This window comes from Nematolebias whitei, chromosome 2, assembly GCF_014905685.2.
Source record: "Nematolebias whitei isolate Nwh7 chromosome 2, NemWhi1, whole genome shotgun sequence".
Taxonomy (NCBI): Eukaryota; Metazoa; Chordata; class Actinopteri; order Cyprinodontiformes; family Rivulidae; genus Nematolebias; species Nematolebias whitei.
Window position 1 is genome coordinate 27,919,079 of NC_056499.1, and position 10,653 is coordinate 27,929,731.

Sequence of the window (10,653 nt, forward strand, 5' to 3'; positions counted from 1 at the left end):
AACGGTGCAAATTTGTAAATTTTCACAAATCTAAACTCAACGGCGTCATAACGTACTGGCGCTGCAGGCGTACTTGTCACTGGGTTGCCATACAAAAACAGTGCCTTTTACTTATACATATATATATATATATATATATATAGACGAGTTATTTTGATAGAATGGCCGATGTCTGATATTTAACTTTATCGCTAATATTGACTGATACAATGCTGATAATATCATGCATTCCTAATTGTAATGATTAACCACAACTAGAAAATGCCTTGTTTTTACCTTACTGGTTTTATATTGTAAACAAACTTCTGGTTTTGAGCCCAATATCTTTTTGCCGTGACCTAAATGTCATCTCTACACCATTACACCTGTGCACCTGTTTCATTAGGTACTGTATTTGCAATCCAATTTCAAAGTAGACTAATTTCTTCCTAAATGTAGCGTCTTCACCAGGCAGCTGCCCAAAGGCTATATGAAGTTGTCACAATCACAAAACCTTGCTTCAGGTCATTACTACATGACAAATAAGGTCCAAATTTTAAATAATCAACCAAGTATGAAAAAGAAAGATTCAGTGCTGGTTTCAGTTTACCTCCTCACAATAGACCAGTTGATCTAATAAACTGTTCTTCTGCTACTGTTTTATAAAAGTAAGAACATTAGAGTTAGTTATCAGTCTTGTTCATTTAACTGATTTCCTCTGAGTTTCAAGCGAGCGTTTGTTCCAAGTTTCATTCTTAAAACTAGAAGTTGTTCAGTAGTGTTAGATGTGCAGATTTTCTTAAGCAGGCAACAAAACCAGCTTAGGAAACTCAGGAATAAAGTGTTTGATTTTGTATTGTGGTGGGATGAGAAATTACTATCTTCCATGTAGCAAGTGTTTTTTTGCACAATGGAAAAAATTCAAAGCAAACCAAATATAAAAGGAAAACAGTAAACCAGGATCAAAGACCTTTTTTACACTTACTAATGCGCATGCATAAAACCAGGCGCCACACCCCAAATACAGTCACAGCTATTTGTGGTGTTCAAGGTCGGCGTTCAACTCCAGTGTTGCGATGCTTTGCACCAGTTTTTTTTATTGACTTTTATATACAGTCCTGATTATGAATTTGTTTCACTGGTAATTCATGTTGCGATAGCGAAATGTCTTCAATGTGGAATGTTGCCTCATGTCAGGATCACTGCAGAGTCCAGCTGATAGAAACATGGGTAGATATTGTTACCATTTAGACTGTGTATTTTAACAAACTGAAAGTAGGCATGAATATATCTAGACTACAATGTATTGCAAAATACTTACTTTGAGCAGGCACAATAATAACCGTAAATAGGTTGACAGGAGTGTGGAAAAATAAAGCTGGAAGTTCAGCTCATTATCGTCCCCTACGGGTCCGGAGCTTAAAGCTGTAGCCTGAACAGGGGCAGATGACCTGAATAAAGTATGCATGCACATTGGGATGTCCTCCACTTCTTCTGCATGTATCTATAGACTACGCTTTATTTACTGGTACTTAATTGACCAATCACAACATACAGTCTTTCATGAGGCAGGTCTTGAAGACAAAATACAAAGCCTTATGAACAGAAATAACTCCAAGGTGCTGCAGCAATCAACAACATTGTAAATATATATATTTACGTTAAGGCACAAAAGCATATTCTGTTAAAATCGATTTGAAAAGATCTGTTTAAATCAAATGCAAACATTTGTTAACTTGGTTAAGACGCGTTTTATTTGAAAGCAAAAGGAACGTGCAGGTGCAGCTTAACCTTTGCCTCTGTATTGCTGTTTTGCTTAGATATTGTATTGTTTATTCACATATGTTTTATTAGTAATTATGAAGCATAACAAGAAGAATTTAGTAATATTTAATAAAAAAGATCTATAGATGACTGTGTTAACCGTTTTGCAGGTCTTTATTTGTATCAATCCAACTTGATTACACCATGAGTCATCCTCTGCAGCAGGAAGAGAAAGTATGTAGCTTGGCTGCCTGAGATGTGAAATTTTCTTGGCATTTCTCCTAAGATACGCATAAACCACACATACACACGCACACACTTACCCTCCGTTTCTTATAGGCTCAGATATGCCTGCTGACTTTAATTTTGTGCTGTTGCCTGTTTTTTTCTCTCTCTCTCTGCGACAGAACAAAAAGCATCGAGGCAGATGTGTTATCTCTTATTTCTGTTTATCTAACCCTCCCCACCACACCCCACCCGTCTCCACAGACCAGCTTTGTTGCTATTATCAGGGTGTTTTTTTAGTTCACTGTATGTTTATAGATGCACAGCATAGCAAAGTACAACTAATAATAGGAATTAACATTTCAATATGCTGACGCAACATCGAGGTGGAGGTGCATTTCCTTTAAAATTGTGGACCACAGCACACAATAAACTGAGTCCATTTGCATAACATTACATGATTACAGTGCTAGGGTTGAAACATCTCTGTTCAAATAAAAGACTGATTGAAACTGGAGGAATGCACTTTATATCTGGACAGCAGCTGCTTAGCAGTGTTCAAGTTAGTGTGTGTTGTTTGTAAATGTGTAGGCAGGAAGCTGGCAGATGTGAATGTACTGCAGGTTTTTTCTGATTGTCCTGATGCATGCTCAATAATCCAGGCAGATGGATCTAACAAGGTTGAGTCAGGTCCTGTAGACGTGCTCTTCAAATGTTGAAACATTTTGTCTTTTGTCCGAAAGACTTCTTCAGTCTGAGGAGCTGCAAGCACAATCAGTCTTGTAAGCAGCATATTTGTACAGTGGATCAACCAGTTTGCTGGTGACAGCAAAAACTATTGGCACATGCAAAAAGGAGGACCATCAGCCAAACAGCCGATAGTTGGTGTCCTGATGGGTGTTTACTATTCACAGAGTGAGTGATACTTGCAATAACAGCATTGTAAGAGAATGACGGTTGGACACGGAGGCCTCTGCCCCTTTTTAACAATGGAGGAGTTCTCTTCACAACTTTCTTTACACCTCTCTCAGTCTATTGTTCCTCTTTATCAAGAATGTGAACATCTTCATCTCTGAAAGAGTGACTGCTGGCCTACAGATGAGCATAGACCGCAGAATCCTGGTCTGATGATGTTGATCTTTTGTGCTGGGCCATCCTTTTGGCCAGTGGCTGTTCACTTTCCCCGATGTGACTGATCACAGCCCTCCTGACACTTAACAGCATACATAATATTGTGCCAGAGGACTGGATCTTTGGGATGAACCAGTCAATGCCGTAATGTATTTTGGGGTTTAAAAGCCACTGAAAATAAACGTAAATTTCTCTGAAACTCCCATAACATACAAAACGCTCTTTCCACAGAGCAACTGTGCCAACTCCTGAAACTGTGCCTGTAGTCCACCTCCTTCACATATGGGTGCAATATTTTAGGCAGAATCATGGGTGTGTTATGGAGTCCCCACTTCTTCCTGCTGTTGTCGACCTGTACATGGAGGAGGTAGAAAAGAGCCTTGGCGTCCTTTTCAGGGACACCACCAAGTCATTGGTTTTAAACCAGCACACCTGGGTTAAAATTAAATCTCAGGAAGTCCAACATTTCACTGACCACATCAACTCTGTGGATAAATATGCAAAGTTCACACAAGAAGATGTAAAAAAAAATGGCAGGTTGGTTTTCTTGGACTGTGAGGTCTCGGTCTCTGATGGAGGACATTTGGAAACTGATGTGTACCATAAACCCACCTATATAGACCAGAACTTGTGGTTTGACGCACATCACCCACTGAAGCACAAGTTAGGAGTCATCGGGACTCTGTACCACAGAGCAGACAGCATCCCCACTAACTCAAGAGCCAGGCAGAAGGAGAAATCCCACACAAGACAGGCTCTAGAGCAATGTGGATATCCTAACTGGGCATCAAAGTTCATGCTCAATGATCCCGGTAAAAAATCCAACAAAGTTAAGTCAGGTCTTCTAGGCGTTGTTGCTGTTGTCGTTGTCTCAACAATAACAACAAAAAACCCAATCTCAACAAAAAAAAGAAACCATCCAGATGACCTGACTTAATTTTGTTAGATACTAACTGGACCTTTCTGAAAGCAGAGAAGAAACCCAAACAGGACTCCAGTCAACCATCAGGTGAAAAGGAGGATCCCAGACAAGTGGTCATTCCGTATGTTGTGAAAGTTTCAGAGAAACTGAGACATCTCTGTAGCTTTCAAACCCCAAAATACATTACAACAAAGACTTGTTCATCCAAAAGATCCATGTATGCTGTTCAGTGTCAGGAGGGCTGTGATCAGTCTTACATCGGGGAAACTAAACAGCCACTGGCCAAAAGGATGGTGGCCCAGCATAGAAGATCAACATCATCAGGCCAGGACTCTGCGGTCTACACTCATCTCCAGGCCAGCGGTCACTCTTTCAGGGATGAAGATGCTCACATCCTGGACAGAGAGGAACGATGGTTTGAGAGAGGAGTAAAGGAGGCCATCTTTGTGAAGAGAACTCCTCCATCGTTAAACTGGCAGAGGCCTCTGTGTCCAACTGCCCCCTCTCACAATGCTCTTATTACAAGTACTCAGCCCTCTGTGAATAGCAAGCGGCCATCAGGACACTAACTATCGCTTGTTAGGCTGATGGTCCTCCTTTTTGCATGTGAACAACAAATTTTGGCTGTCACCAGCAAACTGGTTGAACCTTTATGAGAATGTCCTGCTTGTAAGACTGATTTTGTTGTAGCTCCTCAGACTGAAGAAGTCTTTTGGATAAAAAACGAATTGTTTCAACAAAGAAGAATCCATTCAAAGGACCTGACTCGGTCTTGTTCGATTTTCTTCTGATTGTTTCATTGGTAGTATTTTATATACGTTTGCAGAAGAAGGTCATTATGGGGCTGATTTTATATAAATTAAATATTTTCAAGTGATTACTGTAATCTATTTATAAATTACACTTTTGTATTTTGTAACAAATTGTTCATCTGGTGTAAAAAAACTGTAGAAATGGTCAAAACTGCTGATTCTTTTTGCTTTCCTGGAACAATAAATGTCAGAAAGCAGGCAAGCAAGCTTTTAATTCTCACATAAAAAGGTACACAAAGCCTAAAAAGACATTATGTTCCCCATATGGGATTTCACTGTTAGGAAAGGGGGAAAGAAAATAATTCACAGATGATACAAAAACCACATCTGCAGCTATTTGAAATGAAACCCAAGCTAGGTCATCTGTACATACTGTACAGCAAAAATGAACAATGTGTGGAAGTTTTACAAAAGCAGGGTTTCATCCCCTGAGCTACATTGTTATCAACCAAAGCAACAAGCCAGCAATGATAAGCATAAGGGTTTTAAATTACAGAAACTGGTATACATGCATTTCCTTATACAATCATGTTAAAGTTTATTTTTCAGTTGCCTATCCCAAACCCTTTTTTTTGTTTTGTTTGATTTAAACAGTCCTGATCTTTTTTTTCCCCACTCTTTAGCAATGTGATAAATTAGTTTACAAGCTAAAAAGTAGGGATGCACGATATTATCATCATGGTATCGGTATCGGACGATATTGGCAATAAAGTTAAATATCGGCCATTAGCCATTCCATCATAATAACTCACCGATATAAAAGGCGCTGTTTATTTATATATATATATATATATACACATACACACAGTATATACAGTATATAAAATATGCTGTTTTTGTATAACAACCCAGTGACAAGAATGCCTGCAGCACAATTCATAGAGATTTTAGTTGATCATTAAGATTGTATAATCATGCATTGGGCTTCTGTTTTAAGTTAATTTTTCATTTAAGAAACTGTCAAGTATATCTATTAATGCACTACTACTTATGTGCTTTTCACTTGTTGCTTGTGAACAGGTTGAGTTCAGATTTATGACTATTTACAAATTTTCACTGTTCAAGTGTCGTCATTGTTAGAGAGAGTAAATGTCAAAATTTTTTATTAAAAGCTTTGTGTGAAAAATGCTATGCTAAAAGCTGAAATCACTGAGCATCCGCCATGTCGCCATGTCACGTTAAGAGCCCTCCCTTCCTTTTATCTTAGAGCTGCTCATCTATCCAGCCTTTGGTTCAAACAGTCTTATACTGCCATCAGGTGGTCAAAAAAGGTACTACACTCCAAACAAATCAACATTTCTTTTAAAATTTGACAGTTGATTATTGTTAAATTTCAAACAATATTATCGTTTATCGCAATAATTTCTGAGACAATTAATCTCCCAGCAAAATTTGTTATGGTGAAGGTTTTGCTGTGTTTGTGTCGAAATGACTTAAGATTTGCTCCGGTTAGCATGCTAAGCTAACAGAAGCTAATTGCTCGCTAGTCCTTTTTCTGATAATAACAGGTTCTTTATCTTTTTGCCCTGAACAGATCCATGCATGCAACTGTCGCACAATACTGATGGAATATTGTGTGCTGTTTATTATAACAGGTAGGCTCAAATGTGTATGAATATATAAAAATGTGTTTTAAAAATGTTTTACTGTCATAACTGCCAGTTACAGTTGCTGTTAATCTGTTTTCATACTGTTAACTGTGTTTTGAATGATTTATGGGAAAAGAAAACATGTTTGACTCTAAAATGTAAAATTGTTTCATGAATATATTGATGAAGAAAAAAAACTACGATCACACACACAAAAAGAAACGAAAAAGCGATATTGGAAGCTGGTGGAGACCCATTCATGCAACTGTCGCACACACTGATGGACTATTGTGTGCAGTTTATTATATCAGATCCCTGCAATAAAGAACATTGAAGAGCAGTGCTGTGTCCGTGACCTGATTTTACTCGCACCTGGTCATACCTGTGATGAGAAACGACGCAGAGGGTTACATTAGGTTTCTAGACCACACACTCCCTGCCTTAACACACCATGTTTAAACTGAATGGGTCATTAACAGGCTTAAAGTTGTGCGAACTGCGAAACATCACATGCTCATAGGATGATCCTAAAAGAATACCCCGCACAGAGAATAGCCGGATCCAGTGCCACACAGGTGAAGGAAGCAGGGAAATGACTAAAACACGCAAAACATGGGTCATTTGAACCTGGCTCATAATCTTTTATGACAGTTTTTTCCTCAGAGGAGAATACTCAGAAAATATGTGAGAATATTTAATAGTGCATTTACATCAGAGTTTGCTGGAAAGCAGATCCCCTTGCTGGAGGTTCTAATACTTGTTAGTGCATTTCTTTCTGCAAGATGAACCAAAAGACAAGATTTCTGTTTTTCATATTGGTTTGTTGCCAGATATGCATAGAACTAAAAGAGTAGCATGGCATTATTGACATAATTAGTTTTGAATTAACTCGTTAAAATTGATTTGGATTTTAGGATTGTCTGACACAACACAAAATTTTCACCTGAAAATCCATTTCTTTCTGTTTTCTAAAGTGTCATTGATATTACACAGCAGAGGTTTTGAAGCATTGACACTTGTCTCTAGTTGCAGAGTCGGCAGATAAAAAGACCAGTCATTTCACAGACTGTATAACTGGGAACTAGTTTGATTTTAATTTGACAGCTAACCTCACTTTTCAGCTAAAATAACAAATCATTACTACTATCAATATGCTGCCATTACTTAAATTCTCTTCTAATATAAGTCTTATCATGATACTTTCCAGGATGTTCCAGCAGAGTGAGGAGCCTCGCTTCACTATTGAGCAGATTGACCTCCTCCAAAGGCTTCGACGAACGGGTATTTCCCAGGCTGAAGTCCTCCATGCTCTCGATACCCTTGACCACTTAGACCGGCAGCATGGACACAAGTTGACCCATAAAGCCTCCTACATGCCACCCTTGTCTTCCTTGTCTTCTTCCAACACCATCTATGCCTCATCGTCCATGACTTCCACCTCTACCCAGACAGGTTTTCCCGACAACCAACTCTCTCTGTCACTTAGTACCAACTTTGAATCCACCTCCCCGCCTCTGCCAGTTCCAGTAGGCTCACCAATTGCAGTGGCAGCAGTTGTGCCAAATGGCCTAGTTGCCATCACCAATGGAAAGCTTTCACCTCCTCGTTTTCCTCTTGGTATAGCTGGCGGCAGCGTGACTGCACCAAGTTATGGATTTGAGGCCAGTGAAGAGGACATAGATCTTGATGATAAGGTGGAGGATTTGATGCGGTAAGAAACGACACAACTTATCTTTGAGTAGGCTACACCTGAACGTACAAGAACAAAAATAACACATTTAACCAGTTCAAAGCAGTTTACTAGATTTGTTTTCAACATGTTGGCATTGATTTGCCACTAAGGTATTGATCCTTGTGACACCACATGCTGGAAACTACATGTATTTAATAGTTTTGTTGTGTACATAAAGGATTAAGACATGAACTTTGAAACAGATAAAGCATTCATTTACCATTTATTTGTTCATTTTTGTAGCTTGCATGGAAAACATTAGTCTAACCTCCAGTTTGCTCTTTCACCTAGCCTTATATTTTCGATTTGCATGCTAAGAAAGTGAAAGTGCTATGTGTTGTCATCATTGTATGTTTCTATATTTAACCCATCACACATAATGAGATACACCCAAGTGGAGCAGCGGGCAGCTATGTAAGGGCCCAGTGAGCAGTTAGGGATTGGGTGTCTTGCTCAAGGACACCACGACATATGGGTATGGCAGGGCGTGGATTTGGAACCAGTGACTTTCTGGTCCCAAGTTGACTGCCCAACCTTTACACCACAATCACCCAAAACAGGCAGGACAGTCCCAAGAGACAGGGGTGCACAATTTGTTTATGTTTGGCCAAAAGCAAAGGAGTAGGGCTCTAACATAACTGTAACAAAAGGCACTTTAACATAACACTACAAACTGGGATTGAACTGCCTTGTCTGTCTCAATGCAATTTGTGAAAGCACCAAAGCAACAAGGGGGTACATTCTCTAAGCTGCCAAGTGAGGCAGTAACAACTGTAGTAGTAATGGCTGAAATATGAAAGACAGATGTCTGCGCCACTAGTCAGCTGTGACATTTCATTCAATTCAGTTTATTTATATTGCGCCAAGTCACAACAGAAGTCGTCTCAGGGCACTGAACAGAAATATTCATATATAAAATAAGTTAACAGAAATATTCATAATTAAAAATAATTAACATCTGAGGAGCAGTCTGCTTTAACTCCGTCGCAGAACTCATCTTGAGCAAGCATGAAGGCGACCTAAAGGAAAATGTCCCAATATGTCTGAGAAGATGTCTTACTTGTATATTTTGTCAACACCACTAAGTTTTACCTCTTGATTCTGTGATGTGTACTTTATTAATGAACCAGTGACACTAACGACTGATAGTGTATCATCTTCTTAAATGAGTGTCCTGTTTTGTAGAGGAATATTTAACTACCAACCTGTGTGACTAAGTCAGAATCCCATTTCCTAGTGTTACCTCTACTGCTTGTTTCTTTATTTGAAATCATGAGGAATGGTGCTTCAAATATTTTACTGTAAAAATGAGATTCCATTTTAAGCAACTGATTTGTCATCACTTGCGACTTATCCCTTTACACAAATAGACCAGGTTTCAATATACTTACATTTGATGTTTATACTAGGTTTCTAGACTTTTAACATACAACATTACTTTTTATGCTTTTAGGCAACGTAAATGATGATAGAAAAACATCTGACAAAGCTCAGTTGAAAGAGCCTGATAGCTCCACATGTTCATCCCTCCTGTATATCTACAAAAAGATATGGAATGCTGCACCCATCACATGAAACATGGGTGTGGAAAGGGGCGATTTGAGATCTGGCCAAAATTAAGGACGATGGATGTGTGTAATGTCAACGCTAGGAAATCGGATGGATTATTTGAAGAAGGCTGGGTAATTTAGATCTGACAATTCCACATAAATTTTGTATATTACTGTGTAAACTTAGTGATGAATAAATTGAAATCATACATTTAGCCTTTAAATTTGTTCATGTTATATTGAGTCTATAGCGTCAGCAGAAGCCCTGATTATCATCCAGCCATCTTGGTCTGAATCAGAATATGCTTTGAGGATTACAGTGGTACATACACTATTCACACAAGTACACACATCCAGTCTAGTGCCTCTCATCTGTAGTCTGCAGCCAGACAGCAGCAATCAGAGCAGTATTGATTTGAAAATGTGTGAAGATGAAATCAAACCCAAGTGAGAGCAGAGAATATTGCATCAAGATTCCACCTCTGCTTTCCACACACTTACAGCCATTTTCATGCGTTACAGCTGGTGGTGAAGTGTAAAGGCTGTGTTTAACATCGTCTTCTGATGCTTCAGATTTAAATACATGCTGTTTGTGTGGCCGTTTGTTGCAGGAGGGATAGTGCGGTGATCAAAGAGGAGGTCAAGTCTTTCCTGGCCAATAGACGGATCTCTCAGGCTGTGGTTGCTCAGGTCACAGGTGAGTATCGTAGTAAAACACAGAGAGCCCAGTAATCATCAGACTCACCGAGTGACATGGGGCTCTTCATCCTTTAGGAATCAGTCAGAGTCGAATCTCCCACTGGCTCCTACAGCAGGGATCGGACCTCAGTGAGCAGAAGAAGCGAGCCTTCTTCCGCTGGTACCAGCTGGAGAAGACAAACCCAGGTAACACCACCCTCTAGCATCAGTGCTTCATATATTCATCAGTGCTTCATATATTCATCAGTGC

General features: G+C 39.2%; 1 protein-coding gene across 1 annotated transcript in view; it reads left to right on the plus strand.

The window, feature by feature from the left end:
• Nucleotides 1-10,653, plus strand: part of LOC119430162 (homeobox-containing protein 1) — a 19,518-nt gene that overhangs the window by 5,453 nt on the left and 3,412 nt on the right. Inside the window, exons 2-5 of the mRNA XM_037697604.1 lie at nucleotides 6,368-6,428; nucleotides 7,630-8,133; nucleotides 10,316-10,401; nucleotides 10,479-10,589. Coding sequence (XP_037553532.1) covers nucleotides 6,376-6,428; nucleotides 7,630-8,133; nucleotides 10,316-10,401; nucleotides 10,479-10,589 — 754 coding nt within the window. The 5' untranslated portion in view covers nucleotides 6,368-6,375. The remainder of the gene's footprint in view (nucleotides 1-6,367; nucleotides 6,429-7,629; nucleotides 8,134-10,315; nucleotides 10,402-10,478; nucleotides 10,590-10,653) is intronic.